The sequence below is a fragment of the Podarcis vaucheri genome, assembly GCF_965113315.1.
Source record: "Podarcis vaucheri genome assembly, chromosome: 1".
Taxonomy (NCBI): domain Eukaryota; kingdom Metazoa; phylum Chordata; class Lepidosauria; order Squamata; family Lacertidae; genus Podarcis; species Podarcis vaucheri.
In genome coordinates this window covers 72,707,158-72,732,127 of record NC_138759.1, presented here as the reverse complement: position 1 = coordinate 72,732,127, position 24,970 = coordinate 72,707,158, and the positions used below count along the sequence as shown (strand labels likewise).

At 41.6% G+C, this 24,970-nt stretch overlaps 1 protein-coding gene across 1 annotated transcript; it reads left to right on the top strand.

The window, feature by feature from the left end:
• Positions 1–1,965: 1,965 nt before the first annotated feature.
• Positions 1,966–23,236, top strand: COPB1 (COPI coat complex subunit beta 1). Its single transcript, XM_082193144.1, has 22 exons — positions 1,966–2,143; positions 5,207–5,357; positions 6,257–6,486; positions 6,807–6,976; positions 8,418–8,532; positions 9,541–9,633; positions 10,348–10,485; positions 11,212–11,331; positions 11,559–11,666; positions 11,846–11,992; positions 12,881–13,026; positions 14,826–14,922; positions 15,328–15,488; positions 16,916–17,036; positions 17,366–17,593; positions 17,729–17,908; positions 18,719–18,863; positions 18,954–19,073; positions 19,546–19,691; positions 20,227–20,316; positions 20,897–21,052; positions 22,907–23,236. Exons 2-22 carry the CDS (start codon positions 5,267–5,269, stop codon positions 22,964–22,966), a joined length of 2,862 nt encoding a protein of 953 aa, XP_082049270.1. The 5' UTR covers positions 1,966–2,143; positions 5,207–5,266; the 3' UTR covers positions 22,967–23,236.
• The last annotated feature ends 1,734 nt before the right edge of the window (positions 23,237–24,970 follow it).

Genomic DNA, 24,970 nt, shown 5'->3' with positions numbered 1-24,970 from the left:
ATATAAAATCAATAAATAATGATAATGCTATGCATAATCACCTCAGTACTGCAACCTTTCCTCAGAGGAGTTGCAACACCCCCTTGATCGTTTTCGTTGCCCTTTTCTGACCTTTGAGATGTGCTCAGAACCAGGGGTCGGCAACCTAGGACCCATGCGCCACAAGTGGCCCATAGGGGTCGTTTAACCAGCCCGTGGACCTCCACCACCCGCTCAGGGACCCCACTGCCCGTTTGGTTGGCTCCCATGCGCCGCGCTAAACTGGCACGGAGCAGAGTGGGGACCGCCTTCCGCGACACTGGCTGGCTGCAGGAAGCTCCTGCAACCAATCCTCTGCGCCGGAAGGAGCGCTGGAAATAGTGTTTGCGCATGTGTGCGTGCACGCACTCTGGCCCACTGCAGCATCTTCGGGACGGTGAAGCGGCCCAAGCCATAAAAATTTTGCCAACCCCTGAAACACTATATATACCAAATGCAGTCACACCATAGATTTGAATAATTGCATTATGATATTGGCAGTTCCTTGTCAAATCCTTTCCTAATGATCCCTAGCATGGAATTTGCCTTCTTCACAGCTGCCACACGCTGGGCCATTCATGGAGCTATTCGTTTTGACTCCAAGGTCTTACTGCTTGTCAGTCACCACCAGTTCAGACTCCATGAGCATATATAAGAAATTAAGATTGTGTTTGACGCACATCACTTTAAATTTGTTTACACTGAATTTCACTTGTCCATTTACTGCCCAGTCACTCAGTTCAGAGAGGTCTTTTTGGAGCTTTTCACAATCTCTTTAACATCTCTGAACAGTATCATCAGGAAACCTGACCACCACACTACTCACCCTTAACTCTAGATAATTTATGAACCATGCTATGATTCTACAAAAATAAAAAGCACAGGTTTTGAATAGGATACTAGATGCGTGTCTCTGGAAGTAATCCTGAATTGAATGTGGCTTACGCTAGCAAGCATTTTAGGATTGCAACCTAAGGCCATTGTCAGAAATGCTTTTCAGTTCAAAGGCAACACCCCTTCCCTGAGCCGGTATGCCAGTGTTGGATGGGGCAACTGATGTGAATTTTGCCTTTGTACCCTAGCCTAGTTTCCACACCCTCACACAACCTGTCAGGCAAGCAAGAAGCACAGTCAGAGTTCAGGGACCCATTCCAGCTACCACAAGCAAGGCTGAGCAAAGACTGATAAGGGGCGTTCCTTGGGGTGAAGGATACACGCAGGGCCGGATTTAGGTTTGATGAGGCCCTAAGCTACTGGAGGTAATGGGGCCCTTTAGATGTCCAGCTGTCCTTTGTCAACAAGAAATTGCTGCTTTTTCTGTTGAATATACGCTATATGGTAATTTATGGACCTAATAGGTATCTAAAACCATTTGCACATAACGAATAGGAGCCTACACAACCCAACCCACTGTTGCTGTATGTAGGTTTTATTTTATTTGTTTTTTATCTTATATTTTGGAAATGTATATCCAGTCCCCCCCCCTTTAATTTTTTTGGGCCCCCCAAGAGAGTGGGGCCCTAAGTTATAGCTTGTTTAGCTTATACGTAAATCCGGCACTGGTACACGGCCTGGGAAAGAGGCCCACGGCCGAGATGGAGAGGGGCTGCATTTGACCCCTGGTCCTGAAGTTCCCCATCCGTGGCTTAGAAGGAAACGGGCGCCTGAAACCCGAAAGCCCTATCGCGGGGCCACTGAATGCCACGCAGTGTAACGGCCCCTCCGCCACTGGGGCGGACGCCGCCCACGTCCTGCTCCCAGCAGCGGATGGGGAAGCAGCCTCGGCCCTCGCAGGCTGGACTCCAACCCGGACACGGCGACCCGGCGTGAGGCGGAAGAGGCCGCGCTTCAGCTCCCCGCCTCCGGCGAACGCGCGTTTCGGCGAGCGGCGGAGGAGGCGTGTCCCGTCCGGGCCGCCGTACTATCGATGTGGCCCTGCGCGCCGAGTGCTTCCACGTCAGCTGCAGGAGGCAGCGGCAGCGCCGGGAGGAGCCAGGAAGGCGGGGAGGACCCGCTACGGCCCGCTACCGAAGCGACGAGACGGCGGCCGCGCAGCCTCAGCGCCCGTTTTCCGAGGCCGCAGCGGGAACCGGCAGCGAGGGGAAGCCACCCGGAGCAGCGGGAGGTTAGTAGCAGCGGGGCACCCGAGCGGGCGCGGAAAGGGATGCCGGGGAGGCGCGGAGCGTCGGGGCCCGCCGAGTTTCCTGAGGGGCTTCAGCGTCGCCGTGAGGCGGAGAAGGACCTTCCCTGCCGTCTCCAGCCTCCCGCTGGAACAACGTGCGCCCTTACGGGAGGCTCGGGCGCCAAATCCCTCGACTGGGCCTAATGCCGAGCGGGCGTCGTCGCCGAGCCAAGATGGGGGAGGCAGAAGGGCGCCTCTTTGTCACTCGGGGGTCGGTCAGGAGCCTCAGGTCGGAAGTCTAACTCTGCCTTCCCAGGGCGGAGGAGGCGGTGGGATTTCCCCATGGATTACACGGGCGCAAGAGAGGCGCGTCGTTGCTGCTGGGTCGGAGGGCGGCGACCCGGTTTCAGTTCTTTGCCAGGTAGCTTACAGTGGCGTAGCGTGGGGGGTGCAGGGGGGGCCCCGGCCGCACCGGGCGCAACATCTGGGGGTTAGGGTTAGGGGGCGCAAATCCACGGGTTAGGGGGCGCAAATTACTTGCCTTGCCCCGGGTGCTGACAACCCACGCTATGCCATTGGTAGCTTAGTCCGGAGATTAAAAAAAAAACCCGGGGGAACGGGAGAAGTTGAAAGTTTGATTTCAACTTGAAAAAAGAAAATCTTGGACCTGAAAGCTGTTTCGTTGGCTCTGGTGTGCAGAGGCGTCCTTCTGCACACCAGAGCCAGGGTCTGGTGTGCAGTCAGTCAGGCATAGGCAAACTCGGCCCTCCCGATGTTTTGGGACTACAACTCCCATCATCCCTAGCCTACAAGGCCAGTGGTCAAGGATGATGGGAATTGTAGTCTCAAAACATCTGGAGGGCTGAGTTTGCCTATGCCTGGCTCAGATCAAGGACCTGCCCCTAGTCCAACATCCTGTTTCTCCTGGTATCCAGCTAGGTGCCTCTAGGAAGCCCACAAACAGGACATGATGGCACCAGCCCTCTCCTGTTGTGGTTTGCCAGGAGCTGGTGTTCAGTGGCACACTGCCCTTGAACATGGAGGTTCCATTTGGTGGCCATGGGTGAGAACTGCTGATTGACCTATCCATGTACATTTATGGAGTCGTGAGTTTCATAGAAGAGGGTCTGTGTTTCTTGGTTAAAATATGAGGACAATTTTCTACAATAACACGTTTGTGTGTTTGTTTTTAACTATCTGACCCAGTGATTTCACTTGTGGGAGTCATTTGTTTTTTCACCAATTGGTCACTCTAAGAAGTCCTTTCCTTTTAAAATTCTGAATCCACTACCAATCAATTTCACTGAGTGAGTCTTTGTTATAGGAAAAGGCGTAAAAATAAAAAAAGTTTCCATTCTTTTTATGCCTTGCATAATCTTATAAGTATCAGTCATATGCCACCCTATTAATTTCTTTTGTTTTTAAGTTAAAACCTAATCTTGTAGGGAAATTGCTTAAATTCCCTGATAGCCTTGTTTCCCCCTTTCTGCACCTTTTCTAGTTCTGTGAGGACCACTTTTCAAGTGGGTGGGTTGGGGGATGACCAGAACTGAACACAGTATTCTGGAGATGGCTACACTGTGGATTTATTGCACAGATCACTTCGTCATCAGTTCCTTACCTAATAATTCCTAGCATGGAATTCTCCCTTACTGATGTGGTGCACATAATCAATGTTTTCATTAGCAATTCACCATGATTTCATGCTCCCCTGTCTGGTTGCTTCCCATCAATGTATGCTGTATTGGTGTATATATAAATCTAGATTCCCCCCCCTCCTAATGTATATCACCTTAAATCTATTTACACTAAATCTCATTTGCCATATTGTGCAAATGCATTCACTGTATTTGGAGAAGTTCTTTTGCTACACCTCAAAACTTGTTTGAGCTACCACCATGTGGAATCATTTGGTGTCAACTGCAAACTTGGCTACTTTTCCTGCTAGCCCTGGTCTCCAGATTGTTTATGAACAAATATCACAATACAGAACCTTGTGTTTTCATACTGCATTTCATTTTGAGAACAATCTGTACCTATCCTACACTTACTATTTTTGAAGGAGTTACCCATCCGCAAGGGTACCTTTTCTCCAATTCCATGACTGCTAAGTTTATTTATGAGCTTTTAGTGAGGGACTTTGTCAAACGGTTGTTTTCCCACTGGCTATAACTTGGGGTTTGGCATTTGACTGCTCAATGAATAATATCTCAGTGCGCATGAACCCGTCAAAGGTTAGGCATGAATTTTATTCTAGCACTGAAATTTATAAAGCACTTGGTGCTTTATTTTGATGATACAGTATCCACTTATTTTAGTGACTATACAGCCAGCTATGTTTTCTTAGGACGTTATTGTGTATGTATTCTTTACTAGAAGGATTTGTAATAATGTAGTTAAGCGTCTGGAATGTCTAAATAACAACTGAGAACTGGATAACTGGATACTGTATATTGCTAATGCTTTTTTAAAAAACACTTTCTACTCAGATGTTCTATTGCATTTTGGCTCCAATCTCATACACACCTGGAAGTACATCCCTCTGAATCTAATGGGGCAGTATTACTGCTGAATAGACATATATGAGACTGCAGCTTTGGTACATGTGAGCATTCAGATGAGGTTATTCTAGATTTGTAAATCAGCCCACAAAAGTTACTAGCCTCACCTGTATGGCATTCCTGGATTAATGTGGCCAGCAGGAGAGTTGTTAAATACAAGCAGGCATAGGCAAACTTGGCCCTCCAGATGTTTTGAGACTACAACTCCCATAATCCCTAGCTAACAGGACCAGTGGTCAGGGATGATGGGAGTTGTAATCCCAAAACATCTGGAGGGCTGAGTTTGCCTATGCCTGAATATAAGGCTGCACTGTTCCCCTTGAAATATGGTTGCATATATTTGCACATTTGTTGCATTATTTTCAATAGAGTACATTGTCCTGCAGCCCTCAGTCCAGTAGACAAAATACAGACTTGAAGATATTTGGGGATTTTTTATGACAACGCATGGACTACAGTAGAAGCATAGTTATCAATTAACTGCATTATTGGAATTCTTTTCCAGAGTTTGTGAGACATCTTTTTTAAAAATCTTGCATTGAGAGAACTTTGATAAAGAGACAAAATGACGGCTGCAGAAAATGTGTGCTATACATTAATCATTGTTCCAATGGACTCGGAGCCACCATCTGAAATGAGCTTAAAGAATGACTTGGGTATGTTATGCTTTCTGGACCATACTTTTATAGTTGTATGTGAAGTTATTTCAAATATTCTATTGCCTGTTCTGCTGCCGTGGCAATCAGAGAAGTGGTGGGAAAGAAAAAAATGAAATGAAAATATTTTAAACATTAAATGCTGTAAAACAGCCTTTAAAAAGTGAAATAAACTAATTTAAGCATATAGTAGCAGCTAAAATGGTTAACAGACCACACATTAGTGTGAGGAAATACATATAGTCTCACGGGCAAAACATGGGAAGTGGAGTAAGCATGTTGCAGAGCAAACAGTGATGAATGACAAGTTAAATTTCAGTTCCTTCTGCACTCAGTTGCAGCTCTACTGAAAAAGTGGGAGTGCAGCAAAAGTGCAGGCATTGCTGAGTAAGTGCATGTGTGTTCTGTAGCATGCAACTCTAGTGCATTACAGCCACTGCATAGAGGAGCCACCATATGGGAACTTTTCAAGCATTCTTTTGTGTGGTGGTTGTATGTAAGAATTTTGCCTAAATTGAATTGTCAGTAATGTGAGGCACATGTAAACCCAATAGTGTCTACCCAGAAATGCTTCCCCTTCTCCTTTACTTGTGTGTTCTTTTGGTTGGAGTAGTACACAGTAAGAAAGCCGTCACCAAATTGTTGCCTTCCAGGTATTTTGGATTCTAGCTCCAATCAGCACCAGCCAGCATGGAGAGCACCAGGTTGGCAAAGGCTACGGTTTACTATGCCAAAGTGTAGAAATCTCTATAGTGATTATCATGTAATAAAATGTAGCAGTAGCAGGAGAAAGAACAAGAAATTCAGAGTGATAGTATGTAATGCAACAACATTTTAAAAATGTTCTGCTATCATAGTTTGTGGTTAATGTAACTTACGCAGCTTCTTTTGTCTAACAGAAAAAGGAGATGTGAAATCTAAGACAGAGGCCTTGAAGAAAGTAATCATAATGATTTTAAATGGTGAAAAGCTGCCAGGACTTTTGATGACTATTATTCGGTTTGTGCTGCCACTTCAGGACCACACCATCAAAAAACTGCTTTTAGTATTTTGGGAGATTGTTCCCAAGACCACTCCAGATGGTAGACTGTTGCAAGAAATGATCCTTGTTTGTGATGCCTACAGAAAGGTTAATCTTTTATTTATTCTACTTGTAGCATAGAATCGTAATATGTAATCAACGTAATTTGTAATCAACCATACTAATGCTATAGCATATATCTAAATATCCTGCTTTGTAAGTGGAATATGTTTTTGTCTTGTTCTTTTGGACCAAGATGTGGTTTTATTGTAAAAATGACTTTCAGTTTTGGATTATTTTTGCCTTTGTCCAGATTTAGTTGATTTTTATTTTGTCCAGATTTAGTAGACTTAGTTGATGTAAGGAAACCAGAATGCAATTGTACTTCGTTTCCAAATACATATATCATCTTGATTTTGATGTTTCAGGATCTTCAACATCCAAACGAGTTCATCAGAGGATCCACTCTCCGTTTCCTTTGCAAGCTTAAAGAAGCAGAATTGCTGGAACCATTGATGCCAGCTATTCGTGCATGTCTGGAACATCGTCATAGCTATGTGCGGAGGAATGCAGTCCTTGCAATCTACACTATTTACAGGTAAATTTTGCAAATTTACTAAAGTCCCAGCTGTCAGACTAGGAACATAGCTATGCTGTATCTTTGGGCGTGGGGGGGGGAGGTGACAACCTAAAATGATGCTCATCATTTTAACACTTCATATTTCCCCCTTCTTAATGCATTAAAGCTATTTAGTAATTATATAATGCTCAAATTATAAAATTAAGCTTGATCATCACCTGTTAAAAACACCGACTTAAAATCTTATTTCAATAAATGCTTGAAGAATTCATAATTTGTATCTGTTGTGGTTTTTTATTATTGTGGATTCTACATCCCAATTCAGTTGCTACTTCTAGCAGAGAAATATTTCTAAATACTTTTTGGTTTGTTTTATTTTGCCTTTACTAAACTGTTCACACATGCTGCATGGGAGTGTTACTTGTGAAAGGACTTTATCAGTTTAGTGTGCGCTGAAATTAAATCAAGTATGGAAAGTAGTCCTGTTTCTCTTATCGTAATGGATGAAATCCAGTGTTGCACCAATGAATGCAGTGTGATCTCTCCTCCTCCCTGTAGCTCTCAGCAGATTTTGGAGGAACACAGGAGGGAGGAGAGGAGAGGAAGGGAAAGTAATGTTTGCATGAGTGGAAGTCCATTGCACAAGCGGGATGGCACAGTTGTCTTCCAATCTGTCCACAAGCCCCTTTACAAGTACACACAGACCTGCAGAGCTAGGGGTATAGCACACTGGGTTCTGGTGAAAACAGTTAATGATCATAATTTTGATAGCTTTTTATGCTGGATGCTTGTGAGCCAGTCTACCATTGAAATTAATTAAGAAATGGCATTGAGCCATTGTGAGAAATAGGGAGCATTTAACTTCATTTTCAGAAATACTTACTTTAAGTTTACTTTTTGGTCCAAGCTAATGTAAACCAGGCTAAAATAAAATCATAAGACTTAACACAACTTTTCGTAGCTTGTTAAATAAACTGAGGCTGCAATCCATGGAACTCCTTTCTATGTGGCTTTTTTCTTTGCAGCAGATTATAGTTTTGAAACTCTTCAAATTGGTTTGTCAAGCAGTGCATAAGGAAAAGTTTGAAGCCATTGTGATTGTTAGGAGTTTGGTGCATAGCCCATGAATTGCAGTCGAATTATAATTACAATGTTACAGATTTACCCTGTTAGTAGTCTTCTATATTTACAAGCTCACAGGAAAGGTAAATAATTGTAACCTTGCAAAAATGGCATTGGATAAAAGTATTGAAAGAATTGGATCGGATAAAAGAATTGAAGGAATTGAAAGAACTTTACCCATTTTGGGGTACCTTGCTGTTCTTTGAATATAAAGATTGAGTGCCGAACAATTGTTTTTTAACTTTTCTTCAAAAGGCTACAACATCTACATTTCGTATTAATCCAATTACATTATTGAGCGTTACATTTGTAATCTTTATCTCTGTTCTTTTAAAAGAAACTTTGAGCATCTTATACCTGATGCCCCTGAACTGATCCATGATTTTCTGGTGAATGAGAAAGATGCAAGTTGCAAAAGAAATGCCTTCATGATGCTTATTCATGCTGATCAGGTAAAAATAAATGTCCCCCCATCCTTCTTGGTTTTGAATTATTATTATTATTATTATTATTATTATTATTATTATTATTATTAATTTATTTGTACCCTTTCCATCTGGCTGGGTTTCCCCAGCCACTCTGGGTGGCTTCCAACAAAATATTAAAACACAATAGTCTGTCAAACATTAAAAGCTTCCCTAAACAGGGCTGCCTTCAGATGTCTTCTAAAAGTCTGGTAGTTGTTTTTCTCTTTGACATATGATGGGAGGGTGTTCCATAGGGTGGGTGCCACTACCGAGAAGGCCCTCTGCCTGGTTCCCTGTAACCTCACTTCTCGCAGTGAGGAAACCTCCAGAAGGCCCTTGGTGATGGACCTCAGTGTCTGGGTAGAACAATGAGGGTGGAGGCGCTCCTTCAGGTATACTGGACCAAGGCCGTTTAGGGCTTTAAAGGTCAGCACCAACACTTTGAATTTGTGTTTTAATTTAAGTGGCATATCCCTGCCTTGCCTTCACTCAGCCAGCTCTATCACCCCAAGCTGTCTAAATGTTTCCTGCTTCATCAAACAACTGCACCCTTTCTTCCTTCCTGCCCCTTATGCTTGGAAACATCTCCCAGAATGCCTTTTGTGATGCCATCTCTCTCTTTTTCTTCAAATTCCTCTTCAAAACACAGGTTTTCAGTGATCCCTTTGGCACTGTCTCCTACTCCCAGTATGCCTAAGTATGTGTAACTTCAATATATGCATTATCTTCCAGGCCTGCCCAGCTCCATTTCCTTCTGTTGTCTCCCCTTTGTCTTTTTCTAGATTGTAAGCCTCTTGAGCCTATTATTTTATTAAAGTGTCATCCAAGTACAAAGATGGCAACATATGACTAAAAATAAAATTACATGCTGTAATTTGGTGTGTCCCTGGTAAACTGAAAGAATATAAAATGTAAAAATGAATACATACTACTTGGATTATAATGAGAAATGGCAAGACTTAAATGTGAAAATTATTTTGTTTATTTCTGAAGGATCGTGCTTTGGATTACTTGAGTACCTGTATTGACCAAGTCCAGACATTTGGTGATATTCTACAACTCGTTATTGTGGAACTGATCTATAAGGTACAGGAAAGAAATAATTTCAGCTTTCATTGGGAAAGAAATTGTTTCTAAAAAATGAGCCTCAGCTCATTTGTTGCAAACAGTGGGAAAATGGAAGTTAAGGACTAACAAATGTGTTAATAAGTGAGAGTTGTATCCAGCTACTGAATCTAAGTTAGTCATGCCCATTCATTTTAGTAGGTCTACAATAGACCTTTACAACCTTTGCAGTTTTGGGTGCCAGATTCCACATAATCAGATGGAAAGATGATAGGCTGGATGCAAGTACAATCAGAAGGCACTTGACTGACACAATAGGATTCTATGATTTCTGATAAAACTCATTTCCATCTGTAGTCACCCCGGCTGAATACAAGGGTCTCCCAACTCACAGAATCGACTTTTGGAAGCTGTAGCAAGGAGGAGAGGACAAAAAAGCAATGTTCCTAAATCAGTGTTATTGTAGTTTGTCAGATTCAAACTGGTGTATTTTTAGAAACAAATGTTGTTTGAATAAGACTTCTGTATCAGTGATATTCTTTATTTTGGTACTGCTAATGTTTGTATGGGTAGTATGTTTGTTCAGGTTTTCTCTGGTGTTTGACAACCAGTGTAGTAACAAGAGAACTAAGCAGTTGAGGGTTTTGTTGTTGTTGTTGTTGTTGTTGTTTAAAAAGAGATAATCCATTCCTCCTTCAGCAAGAGAACATTGCTTCTGCATCTTTCCTAATCTAGGTTTGCCATGCTAATCCATCAGAAAGAGCTCGGTTTATTCGTTGTATCTACAATTTACTGCAATCGTCGAGCCCTGCAGTAAAATATGAAGCAGCAGGAACATTAGTTACACTTTCCAGTGCACCAACAGCAATCAAGGTACTGCAGCGTATTGTGACACATCAAAATATTTTTTAAGTGTCTTGGACATCAGTATACATTTGGTACTAAGGCATTTTAAGCCTTGTGAATTGGAACAGCAGGTAAAGTTTAGGAGTGTCTCACCAAGGTACTGCTTTGTTCATTGATTATTGGCACATGAATATGAACATCAGATGAACCATTATCCAATTTATAATTTAAAGAAAGCATTTTGAGGGTACTGTTTTGCAATTCCATGATGTTGTACTAAGTCAGGAACAGGCCAAGTTAGAAGGAGGCCACTTCGAACTGTGTGTTGTCCAAAAGTACCATGGTAATGGAACACTCCAGTATCTTATTCTTCAGCTGAGATATAGTGTAGCATTGTATTTTGTATCCTGCCCACCCCCAGAAATGGATGCAAAGATTGAGCCACATTTTGCACTTGAAATATACATACAATTGTTTTCTGAATGTGTACACCATATTTCATCCTGATGCCTAAGATTTAATGGAAAATATAGTGCCACAAATATCCATGCAAACTACCAGAGAATGTCAAACAGGCAAATCAATTCAAGTGCTCAGAATTATTGTGCAGGCTTGCCCATTTTCCTTAGTTTGTAACATTTCCTGTTGATTTAGAAAAACATGTGTTCTTGCACTTAATTTGTTTGTCAACTTCTTTTCCTATATCACAAATTGGAATGTTTTAAGCATTTTCATTTTTTTTTTTAACCGAAGGCAGCAGCTCAGTGCTATATTGACCTGATTATTAAAGAAAGTGACAACAATGTGAAGCTCATTGTGTTGGACCGCTTGATTGAACTCAAGGATCACCCAGCCCATGAAAGAGTACTGCAGGTAGGCATAGTTTTCTCAAATTCAAAGCTATACAACCAAATGTATGTTGTATATTAAAACTGTGTTATGCATTTTTGGTTTTTTTATATCTTAATCCTCCCTGTGGTCCTTGGATGAAGGGTGGTATAGAGATTAAATTAATAAAGTAAAATATGAATAAATATAAACAGCGCATTGCACAGAAATGAAATAGCCCATACTTACAAACAAAGTGTATTTTATTTCAGGATCTAGTAATGGACATACTAAGAGTTCTGAGTACACCAGACTTGGAAGTGCGCAAGAAGACCTTACAGTTGGCTCTCGATCTTGTATCTTCCAGAAATGTAGAAGAGGTAAAACACATGTTCCTTCCCCCCCCCCCCCAGCTGAATCCTATACCTGTTAATGTTTGAGTAAAGTCTCTCTTAATTCAGCTTAGCTTACTTTTGAGTAACTACACAATACTTTAGCTTTAATCTTTTGACCTTTTTTAAAAAATGTAATTGTTGTTTTGTGTTTTGCTTTTGTCTAGTTGGTGATTGTTTTGAAGAAAGAAGTAATTAAAACAAATAATGTGACAGAGCATGAAGATACTGATAAATACAGACAGTTGCTTGTTCGGACATTACATTCTTGTAGCGTTCGGTTCCCTGATATGGCTGCAAATGTCATTCCTGTGGTAAGCAATTCATTCAACATTTTGTTCCTGTTCCACAAATTTTGTTACACTTAATAAAAAATAAAAAAAATTGTTACACTTAACTTGCAATAATTGTTTAATATTTAATAGTCTCTTACTTTCTCAGCTACTTTTCTTGTAGCCCTGATTGGTTCTCCCCCCATTTTTCAGTTTATTCTTGTTCCCAGTTTGTTGTTTTCTATTAGTTAAAGCACACAGTTTATTATAAATTCTCATAATTTCGTTATGTGAGAAGAGGTTCTTATTTTTGTGGAATTGTAGTTGGAAGAACAAACTGTATTAGTGCCAGAAAGTAACAAGACAACATTGTAGATGTTTAAACAAGAAATTGTCATCTTTATTTTGAATTATAAAAGCTTCAGAACAACTTTATTGAGTCAGAAAGCACTGAGTTCCCTAGGATTTCTGGCCAAAGTTTACTAAAGTTTTTAGAAAGAATTCAATATAATGCTGTTCTGATAGTTCTGTCAGTGCAAGCAATATGGCTTGCCAGATGGAATTATCCCCCTTTTCTCCCACCATGTTGTTCCAAGGGTTCCCTGACCCCATCCCCTGAGCCAGTTGCGTGGAGAGGAATTGGGGGGGGGGAGCCCATTGCACAAGCAGACGTCTTTGCACAGGGCTTCTGCTGAAGGGACTCATTTGTTGAATATCACTCCATATGATATGGGCAGCTATTGGCCTCTGTGCATGCAAAGCGGCTGTTAAATTGTACCCAATTGCCACCTTGTTCTGTGCGCTGTGTCTTACAGAAATAGTTGAGCCTAAAGCACTCTTGTACATGTACAGTCAATCCAAATCCTGTTAACTTGGCTAATGGGGTGCTGATGTCTTTCAAGTTGTGTGACTTGTTCATTCTTATCCTAGTTGATGGAGTTCCTCAGTGATTATAATGAAGCTGCAGCTGCTGATGTCTTGGAGTTTGTGCGTGAAGCCATCCAGCGTTTTGATAATCTCAGACTACTTATTGTGGAGAAGATGCTGGAAGTGTTCCACTGTATTAAATCTGTCAAGTAAGTTTAGCATATGCCTCAAGTAGACACTGCTCACCACCTGGATTTAAAGGTTTAGGTGCTTCTAAGTCAGGGGTCGGCAACCTAAGGCCCATGGGCTACAAGCAGCCCAGAGGGGTCGTTTAACTGGCCCACGAGCCGCCCGCTTGCCAAGTCCCCATGCGCTGCGCTAAACCAACACGGCACGGGGGCTCGCTTCTGTGGCGCCAGAAATCACGTCTGCGCAGACGCTGATGCCGGAAATCGTGGGCATGCGCGCTCGGGATCCAGCCCATGGAGGGATCTCCGCTGGAGTGAACCAGCCCAGGCAAGGTAAACCTTGCCGACCCCTGCTCTAAGTTGTTAAAATAGAAGTGAGTTAAGGAAACCGATGTGGGCGCATATGACTTTGGCTAAAATTCTTAATTCATTTTATTGCCTTCAAATTTTGGCGTGCCTCTGAACAGATGTGAAAATAAATCGTATGTTTGCTACACTGCCAAAAAGGCAGTGTTCTTACTCTCACGAGACTTAGTTGTGTTGCCTTTAAAAAACTGAAGTGATTGGGCAATTAAATTAATCTGTTTCCATTACATACATCTGCAGCAGCATGTGATTTGTTTCTAAATGAATTATTGGGTGGGATTGACACATAACAAGCCGCATCAGTAGAAGCCTTGTGTGAGGAAGTCTGCTAGCACAACAGGGATTTTCTCCTCCTACTTCCACCATACCTCCCAACAGTGGCTTGGAGTTGGGGGAAGGAGAGTCCCCAGAAGAGCCCCCATGGACAGGGAGTACCATTCTATGTGGGAAGCTGCAATGCCTGTGCGGATGGAAATCTGTCCAAAATTTACCTTACTGATGCGGTCGTACCTTGGATCCCAAACACCCTGGAACTTGGACATTTTGGCTCCCGAACGCTACAAACCTGGAAGTGATTGTTCCAGTTTGTGAACGTTCTTTTGGAACCCGAACATCCGACAGGGCTTCTGCAGCTTCTGATTGGCTGCAGGAGCATTCTGTAGCCAATCAGAATCCACGATTTGGTTTTTGAAAGTTTTGGAAGTCGAACGGACTTCCGGAACGGATTCCGTTCAACTTCCAAGGTACGACTATACTTGGTAATCCTGCCTCTCAAATTTCAAAAGCAGCTTGGGTTGCTGGGAGAGAAACCTCATTAAGTTAATTGTTTTAGTACGTGTTTTCTCAGCATGCAGGGGAAGTGATATTAAAAGGCTACTCATGCTACAGTCCTGCTCACACGTTCATTGTGTTCAGTAGACCAGTGTAACTTAATTGTGAGTAAATATATATAGTCTTGTGCCAACATTTCATCTTCCTGGCCTTTCTGACAGCCCATTCACATGTCTTTTGTTTTCCCACTTCCTCTCACCTTCCTACCTCCTCCATGAGTGGATGCCTTCTGCCAGATAAAAGCCCTTGCATTCACAATAGTGCCCCGAAAGACAGGTGAATAGACTTTTGCCTTTGTTAGCAGTGGCTTATATCCCATGAGTTTTACTGTTCCTGCAATATTTTTCTGCCACTGGGAAATAAATCTAGAGTGGTAACTGAAAGAGGAGGGAGGAGGATGCTCTTCCACTCGTCTCCTTTACCTTTGGCAGTTCATATATCTGGTAAGCAGATCAATAGACAACTGAGCCTCTGCTAAGCAAATACTAATAATTTTTGTAGGCTACTTAATCCTTTTGAACCGGAATGACTGATGTGCCCATGAAATGTATGAGGGTGCAGTTTGAATTGATGATCTATATAAAATTGCAAGGCTGATTTATTTATTTATTTGTGCTTTATAGAATTTATCGCGGAGCCCTCTGGATCCTTGGAGAATACTGTAGCACAAAGGAAGATATACAGAGCGTAATGACAGAAGTCCGTAGATCACTGGGAGAGGTAGGTGTCTGTATTGTTAATCAAAACACGTTTTTCTGTTTTTATACATTTCAGGGGGGAAATAAGCCTTTGAAAACCACAGGATTTTAAAATTGGTTACATTTGGTGGTTTCTTGAGGATGTACTGTACAAATGAAAAACAATACCATGCTAATGCCAACTTGTAGTTTTTGCTGAACAAATTAATCAAAGATTAATCGTATTGAAATAATTCATCATTTCATTAATAGTTAATGGAACAGAGAGTACTTTAATGGAAAGAGAGAAATTAATATATGGAGGTGCGTACAGGAGGAGATTGGTTAAGTTTATTTTCTTTGGGGCATCTGAGAGAATATAGCCCCATCTTCCAGGCTGAAGTTTATGCTGTTAATTTTTTTATCAGTCACATTGTTAATCTTTCAGATCCCAATAGTAGAATCTGAAATCAAGAAAGAAGCTGGTGAGATGAAGCCTGAGGAGGAAATTACTGTGGGTCCAGCCCAAAAACTGGTCACTGAAATGGGAACGTATGCTACACAGAGTGCTCTTAGCAGTTCCAGACCTGCCAAAAAAGAAGAAGACAGGTGATTTGGCTTTTGCCTTTGTTAGTAGTGGATGATTTACAACTGGTGCTTTTGTGTGAGTGCAAGGGCTTTAGATCTGGCAGGAGGTGTCCACTCACGTAAGATGTGTGGAGCTGATTTCCCCTGATTTCCCCATTAACTCCACAGCTGCCACTTCCAATTTTTTTAGATGGGAGATGGGATCCAAGGAACTTTGCGGGGAGAGAGAACTGAAGGAAATCCCCTCTACTTTTGTGCTTTGATGGTGCAACAGCACCAAGAGCACTAGTGGGATTTAAATATTTATATATATAAAGCTATCTTTAAAAATAAATAAATCGATGTTTACACAAGTCTGCCAATGTGATACATTTTATTTATGCAAAAATGTATACCTTGTTTCTCCCTTCCAGAAAGGAGTTGCTCGTAATGGCTTGCCAAATATGAAAATACGTATAAAAATAACAATAACCTGTCATTAAAACGCAGTTGCCAGTCTAAAGCCGCCTTAAAGGGCAAGAACACAAAGAATCCAAAAGATATATAATGCTTGATGCAATTCTTTCTGTTCCTGTAATCTCTCTAATTGTCTCAACATTCCAGTAATGACACTAGAACAGACTGCAGCAGTTATTGTCTGTGAATATTGGACAGAAGAGGGCAGTGTGCCTTTACTGCCATTTGGTCAGAGTATATTGTTTCAAGTTTTTAAGAAACAAAACTCAATACAAAATTCCTTGGAGATTTTTTCTCTCTCTAAGCAAGCAGCCAGGAGTTGGAAAGCACATCATTGGCAGGAGACACTGAGTTCAGACAGGATATCTGCACGTTGGCAGTGAGCCCTGCTGAGTCATTAGAGAGGAGAATCTTGTTGCTGCGGCCCAGGGCATAGACACAAAGCAAAGAGTTGTTTGCAGCTTGGGTAAAGCTGCTTACAAAAAAATAACCACCCTCCCCCCCAAAAAAAAAACCAGCCCACCAAGTACTTACAGTCCCAGTCCGTAATGTGGGGCGGAATTTTTATCCAACATGGAACATTATTGGCCTTTCTGCTCTTCTGTACGGAAGGAAAAAATTGAAAATGCATCATTTCATAAAATTAATTAGTAACTTAATAGATGAGTATGTATCAGTCAACCTGCGTGGCTCACTCCCCCCATCCCCCCCTTTTCTGTGTACTTGTGTATTTTGAAGGTTTATTATGGGTGCGATGATAGATAGTCTGTTACATCAGGTGCAACCAGTGTGGTGCCCGCCAGATGTTTTGGACTAAAAGTCACATCACCCCTGATCAGTGACCTTGCTGGTAGGGGCTGCTGGGAGTTGTAGTTCAACATCTTGAGGGCGCCACAATAACTGAAGTCTGTCATATAAGCCACATGGCTAAGCAATATGTTGGGTGCTGTTTCCCTAAATTTCCAGATTGCCCTTTTCTTTTTTTTTGGTAGGCCTCCACTGAGAGGGTTTTTGCTGGATGGGGATTTCTTTGTCGCAGCCTCCCTCGCCACAACTCTGACCAAGATTGCGTTACGTTATGTGATGCTGGTTCAAGAAAAAAAGAAGCAAAATGTACGTTATATTTCTTTGAATTGTGCTTAAGGGATTCCTGCCTCTGAAACTTGGTGAGAGGACAGCCATCTCTCTTAGATACTTGAAGTTCACACCTTTTGGGCAGTCTCTTTACACTCAAGGCACCTTCACTGCTTTTACAGCTTGCTTTGTGTGAAGGTGTACTACTTAGTTTCAAGCTAACAAATTGCTGCTATCAGCTTCAGATATAATCTGTTTCCCCCATTTTTGATTGGGTTTTGCATGTTATTTTTAAGAGGGAGTATTGAGTTTCTGGAATTCAAAAGGAAATGCACATCCTAATATTCTCCTCTTTTCCCCTCCTTCAGTCTTTTGTAGCTGAGGCGATGTTGCTCATGGCTACTATCCTCCATTTGGGAAAGTCATCTCTTCCCAAGAAACCAATAACGGATGATGACGTGGATCGGATTTCTCTCTGCCTGAAGGTCCTCTCAGAATGTTCCCCACTAATGAATGACATCTTCAACAAGGAGTGCAGGCAGTCCCTTTCTCACATGTTGTCTGCTAAGCTGGAAGAGGAGAAGCTCTCGCAGAAGGTGAGAGCTCAAAATTGCCCGTGTAACTGTAACGTTTTGTAGGCCTCTGACTCTTGACAAAAAGCCCAGGTAACAGAGAGTTGTTCCTTATGTGTATGTTATATCTCAACTCATCCCTATTCCTCTTTACCACAGAAAGAGTCTGAGAAAAGAAGTGTGACAGTTCAGCCAGATGATCCCATTTCCTTTATGCAACTCACTGCTAAAAATGAAATGAACTCAAAGGAAGATCAGTTTCAGCTGAGTCTTCTAGCAGCTATGGGGAACACACAAAGGAAAGAAGCTGCAGATCCACTGGCATCCAAGCTCAACAAGGTGCTGTCAAATATCCGTTTTCCCAGGCGGTCCTTAGGACTGAAGCAAAAGAAATCCTTTCACTTTCCATGTTGCTGTTTTTTAATTATTAAAAAATGGGCTTGATTCAGCTTTTGACTCCCATAATCGGAAGCCCACACAAAGGCTTCCACTTGAGCCAACAGTGCTTTCCCCCAGTATACCCTTGGGGGGTTGTCAGGTGAACCTTCAGAATAGGGCACAGCTGAAATGCATGCCCTGGTAGAACAAACAACAAACTGCAGCACTGAATTAGTCCCATAATTACAATTGACACAGTGCTGGCATACTCTTGTCACCTTCCCACTTGCTGCCTTTTTAAACAAGTAGAGGAAAGCCTTGAGACAAATCTGTGCAACTAGGGGGCCTTGCTGTGGTTGAAGAGAATGAAACAGACAAGATAAGTTGTTTTTACTGGGCAAAACACAGAAATGACATTAGTTCATTAGAGTGTCTTATTTAACATATCTCCCAAGTGTACAATTTACAGAAAGATATGGATGCCAGAGAGGGTAGCTGTGTTCTGGTATTAATAATCGGAAATGGTTTGGGATGTGGAAGATCTTAAATCTCCTTATGGACCTAAATGGAAGAGAATAGTGTAAGGGAATAATGCAGTTTTCAGTAGTGATGCTTCATTTTCAATAATGTATGCCAGCTTTTTGTTAAGATGCTAACCGCACAATCCTATACCTCTCTGATCAGAAGTGAGTCACATTGAATTTCAGCAGGGCTTCCTCCCATTTAAGTGAGGATAGGATTGCAGCCTAACTCTCTATTTATGTTTGGCAGGTGACTCAGTTGACAGGATTCTCGGATCCAGTCTATGCAGAGGCGTATGTTCACGTCAATCAATATGATATTGTATTGGATGTGCTCGTGGTAAACCAAACCAGTGATACTTTGCAGAATTGCACACTAGAATTAGCTACATTAGGTAAACAATTACAGATATAACAATTATGTAAAATGCTTTACTGGTAATAGTTTTTCCCCTGGATAACTTCTATGTATCCTCTTTAAACAGGTGATCTGAAGCTTGTGGAAAAACCATCTCCTCTGACACTTGCTCCACATGATTTTGCCAATATTAAGGCTAATGTGAAAGTCGCTTCCACCGAGAATGGAATAATTTTTGGTAATATCGGTAAGTATTCTATATTATCTGCTATATATTTTGGAATATTGTTTGTCTGTCTGTCTCTTCTCTATTCATTTGGACACCTTTTAAGATACTGTGACCAAATTTTGCGTGGTGTTTTCTGAGATCAAGGAACATATTTTTGTCTTATGTTTGGATACAGCTGAACCCCATTTTGAATCAAGATGGTGGACCTTACCTTTCAAAGCCGCACTGATTGTTTGCTTAGAATTACTGAGCAATACTGAGTACAAGTCTTGATAGTATACAGTAACTAAGAAGTCTTAAAAGTGTGTTGCTTTGATTCTATTTTATAAGAATGTGACTGTATTTATTTTACAAACATATTTTACAAACAACGCTATTTTGAAAGAGATGTCTCCATTCTGAATTGGAAGGAGTATGAGTTTCATTCAACCTTTAAATCTGTTGCAAGTTATGTAATGGTCTCCATTCTCCTAATCTCTCTCTCTTTTAGTGTATGATGTTTCTGGAGCAGCTAGTGACAGAAACTGTGTTGTCCTCAGTGACATCCATATTGACATCATGGATTACATCCAGCCTGCTACTTGTACTGATGCTGAGTTCCGTCAGATGTGGGCAGAATTTGAATGGGAAAACAAAGTGAGCTCTCATTACCCTTTATTTATCCACATTTTAAAATAGAATATTATTAAGAAACCATACAGGTGTGGGAGATATGCTTTGTTTGTTTTTGTCCCTTGGAAGCAGCTTTCTAGGGAACATATGCAGCTATTTGCAGGAGCGTAAGAGCCCAAGTATACATGCAGAACACCGCATGCCGGTCTTTGCATCTGAGCTACTGTACTGCTTTCAGAAAAACTACCACTCTGGCTCAGGTGCACCTCCCATGGCAATACACTTTTTATTGGGCTGAAATTTGTTTCAAATACAGGCTTTTGAGTTGTGTAGGACCCTTTCAGATATACGGCAAATGTGTGCTGTTTCGTTTCGTTTGGTCACATTAAATAGAATAGGGTGTATTACCTAATCCTTCTGAACTTGTTACGGGGTAGAACAGCCCCTGTTTCCATGTTAGATTAACAGCCTTCCACATAGATCTTATCAGCCTTGAGTGAATTTAGCTTCTGTAGGTTCTTGGTACAATGATTGTCCTTGTATTTATTTATTTTTCAAGGTCACTGTGAATACAAATATAATAGATCTGAATGAATATTTGCAACATATATTAAAGTCAACTAATATGAAGTGCCTTACTCCAGAAAAGGTAATACCTTTTGCTAATAAATTATAACTCTAATCTCAAATCACAAATAAACCCACTTTCATTGAATTTAAATCTGTTCTGCTACCCAGATACATTGGCTTGGATCCTAACTTCCCTTCTGTGAGTGAATCGGGTTACATTCATGGAGTGGGGCTTTCCCCACTTTCCCTTTCCATCAGCAGCCCTCTATAATCCCCCACCCCCACCCCCTGGAGAATTTTCTTCCGAGGTTTGGGAGACATTTGGGTTATGTTGCTAAGAGCTACAAATGAAAGGACATTTGGCACAAATGGAAGAGCAACTTAGGATCCAAGCGATTATATGATTCTCTTTGTCTTTTGGGTTTAGAAACGGAAGGGTTTTTTTAAGTGCAATTTAGCTCCGCATTGAGTCCATGCATTTATTATTATTGAATTATTATAATAATCACCATCTGCCTTGAATCCCTTATGGGGCGCAGGGTGTGTGTGTGTGTGCCTGTGAGTAAATATGTAGTTTAAGACGCTGTGCAGTGATGAGTTAATTTCAAAAAAGAAATAAAATGCCCTTGTAAAAGGTGTATAAAATATTGTCTTTCTAGGCACTTTCTGGTTACTGTGGCTTCATGGCAGCCAATCTGTATGCACGGTCCATATTCGGAGAAGATGCCCTTGCAAATGTCAGCATTGAAAAGCCCATTCATCTTGGGCCTGATGCTCCAGTCACCGGACACATAAGAATTCGTGCAAAAAGTCAGGTAATTATATTTTATATGTCTCCTCAAATAGTCAACTCCCAAACTGATGTTGCAAGTTTGAAATTTACAAATTAATATTATCTAATTGGTAATCGGGTTAATGTCTTTCTGTGTTAGGCTATCTAGGTAGAGTGGGCAACTGTGTCCTGGAATAGAGTTACAGATGAATTTCCAAGTAGACATTTGAGACATAAATCTCTATAATTAGCAGGAAGGTGTCTGAAATAGTTGGTTGTAAATGATGCTTTTCCAGGTGTGTGACAAATTCTTGGACCTGTAATACCATCGCAGTCTACTGGAAAATGTGCTCATGAAACTGAGGCGGATCTCAGAAGTGCAATGCAAGGAGCACCAGACTTGGCTGACATTCTAGTATGTATCCAGTCCCTTCATGGACATACTGGAATGTCAACAAAGTCCACTTCTAACAATGGCTCCTTGCACTGCACCAGAAGCTATTTTCGATAGAAACTGCATTTTCCAAAGAAAAAAGTTCCTATATGTCTCAACTATGTATGGAAGAAGCAGTGTCAGAGACAGAAGTGGCACTTTCTTGCCTCCAGCACATACTATTTAGTTCTGTGGGGGGTTAGTTTGAGTTTGAGCATCTTATCGCTAAGAAATCTCAGAATGAGATGAAACGCTCAAGATTGCATCCAAAACTTAGGCAAGCAGAAGGACACTTATGCAATAAAGTTTCCTCGCTGCAGTTGCCCATGCCACTGCCACCTCCCCTCAAAAAAAAAAGAAAAGGGAAAAAAGAGGTTTCTGCTGGGGAGTTGTGAAATGAGGAAGGAATCCAGGGGAAAAAAGATAAAAGCAGTTTGCGGGAGGATTCACATGCATGTTGCAGGGATGGAGAACCCCTAGCCCTCCAGATGGTCCTGGACACCAATTCATTGTCTGTTCCAGGCAGAATGGCCAATGGGCAGAGCCGATGGGAGCAGTAGTCCAACATAGAAATCTGCCTTCTACTTAGGCTCAGTATTGGCAGTGGCTCCCCAGGGATTGAGGCAGGAGTCTCTCTGAGCCCCGCTTGGAGATGCTTCAGTACTGAGGTTTTCTGCATTCAAAGCAGATGCTCTTCCACCAAGCTCTCTTCCTTTTCCAAGGACCACGTCTTCCTGGGGAGCACGGTTTCCCCATCTCTGCCTTAATGCATACAGTGGTATTAAAAGCAGTGATGGAAAGCTATCTGCCCACACTGCTTGATGAAAATGACCACCACAATAATTTTTTGTAGTATGCAAAATACGAGCCAGAATGGGATAGGAAACCTCTTTTCCAGAGCCAAGGGCTGTCTTCCCTTCTCACTTCAGGAGCAGAATAGAATATTGTATCAATATCACAAAGCTCTGCCCATCTCACTCTTCATGATGTTATAATGCCTGACATATAGGAGGGAATCTGCTGAATAATATGGTCCTTACTGAAAGGGAATGGAAATGTGGGTATTTGCTCTCAATCAAAATATAGGAATTGAATTATTACTGGGTATTTCTCCACTAAACTTGCCTTTGAGACCCCTTTTCCCCTCTCCTCCAGTATAGCTTCTCCATGTAACACATTCCTCCTTTAATTATGACATTCGCTGCTGCTGTCCTGGCAGTGTTTAATTTGATGAAAGATTGAAGTAGCCAATTCTGATTTAGGTTTCCCTCTGTATCAAGGGTTGCCTGCGATATAGCTATGTCAGCATTCTATTAGAAAACAGACCTAACCTTAGAAACACTGCTTTGAACTGTGAATGACAGCTATTTCTGGTTGGATATATAAATAGAGAGAAAATTGTTTCTTTTGCATGTTAATAATTAATTTAGACATGTACCCATTAATCTCTCATCTCTTTTGCAGGGAATGGCTCTCAGTCTCGGTGACAAAATCAATCTCTCTCAGAAGAAAACTAATCTATAAATGTAAGATTCTTTTGATTATTTGCAGTTAAATGCTTGGAATTTCGCTTGTTGGATTCAGAACATCTTGTATTCTTCTATGTTCTTTGGTTGTAGAAGCTGATCTTCTTGTGCTGAATGCATTCCAGCAAATAATTTGTAGGTTTTACTTATCACTCCAAGATCATTGTTGATAAAACTCTAAATCTACATTTTCTCTCTCTCAAATGTCTAGAAGTAATGTTGTCTTCTCTATGTACTATTTCAAATAAAATAAACAAATTCTCTGCTAGTCTGGCTCTTCTGGTGTGTACTTTAATCTGCATTGTTTTTCTCAGAGATGGGGAATATTTTTTTGACCTGAGAACCATATTCCCTCTCAGTCAACCTTCCAGGAGCCACATGTCAGCAGTGCACTGGCCATGGTACAGTGGTGCCTCGCAAGACGAAAAGAATCCGTTCTGTGATTCTCTTCGTCTAGCGGTTTTTTTGTCTTGCGAAGCAAGCCCATTGACGGATTAGCGCTATTAGCGGCTATTAGCGGCTATTAGCGGCTTATCAGCTTATCGGATCAGCTGATAAGCAGCTTAGCAGCTTAGAAAAAGGGGGGGAAAGGAAAAAAACCCCGCAGGAACTCACAAGACATTTTTGTCTTGCGAAGCAAGCCCATAGGAGATTCGTTTTGCGAAGCACCTCCAAAATGGAAAACTATTTCGTCTAGCGAGTTTTCCGCCTTGCGAGGCATTCGTCTTGCGGGGCACCACTGTATGGCGGATATGTACTATAGCCTCTCAGTTAACTAAAAAGTACTCAGAAGGCAAACATATTCTGGTATCTTTTAGAGTCCTAAGTGGTCCACACTGTGGTGAGCTTTCTTAAGTCAACAACGTTCTGTTATCAGATGTATGCAGCGAGCTGAGAAGGAACACATGAAAAGGGGGGGGATGATCAAGATTGTTCCCTACTTAAGGGCAGTTGCTTCCTTCCTTCCTGGGACATGTTGGTTTACTACTGCAATATCAAGCTGTGATCAGTGTAATTATTGGCTGCTGATAACAGAGACAGTAATTTGTGCAGAACATTTTGGGCTCCACATGTTTTGAATTCAGTGAGCTGCTTTTGAGCAGAAAGAGGATGGAGGGGGCCAGCGCCACACGAGGTGCTAACAAGTCTAATGCAGCAGGTTTTGGGGACAACGGACTTAGTCCAAGCACTGCACCAGATTATTTGTTTTAATTGATTTTAAAATTGTCTTTTAAAATTGTTGTAGCCTGCTGAAGGGCAGATAAGAAATTAATAAAAATCACCAACACTCTGCTTCAAAGCATCTTAATCTGGCTAATAGAAGCCTTGTACCCAGCATTGCATTCTAAGAAACAAAAAATTTCTGGGCAGTTTTGAAATCGGTACTTGAGGCCAAAATGTCAGTGTGGGGTATTTCTTTAGGTTCTTAATTCTAGGTGTACATTCCTTGAAGGTACTTCCTCTGCAGCCTTATCTGGTTCCCATTGGAATCTATGCCTTGTCTCAGTGTTAGGCTCTTATAACATTTTATCAGATCACTTCCAACATATTAAAAACAAACTGATAAACACTCTCCTGCAAGTGCATACCAGAAATACGTTGTGTTCCTCCAGATATGCCGGGACATCTCACATTATAGACAAGTTCACCTGGCTTTTTATGCCACCTCCTTCATAAGTGACAGCTCAGAATTTTCCTTTCCCCTGGTACTCTTCCTTACACATATTCTCACTTTGGAATGTTCGTGAGATCTTAAATACTAAAATGCAAATGTTGCCATAGGAACATTGTCACTTTTAGAAAGGATAATTATGATGTGTCGGAGTACCAAATAAATCTGTTCTGTCAGCAGGCTGGCATGAGGAGCAGATGAAGGCATTCATCTGTGAGTCAGTAAGGTCCATTTATTTATGGAAACGAATGCATCAACAGTGTGAGATGTGATTTGTAATTTAAGGAAGGAATGAAGAATTGCCTCTGAACTAATCAGTGCTTTGCCACC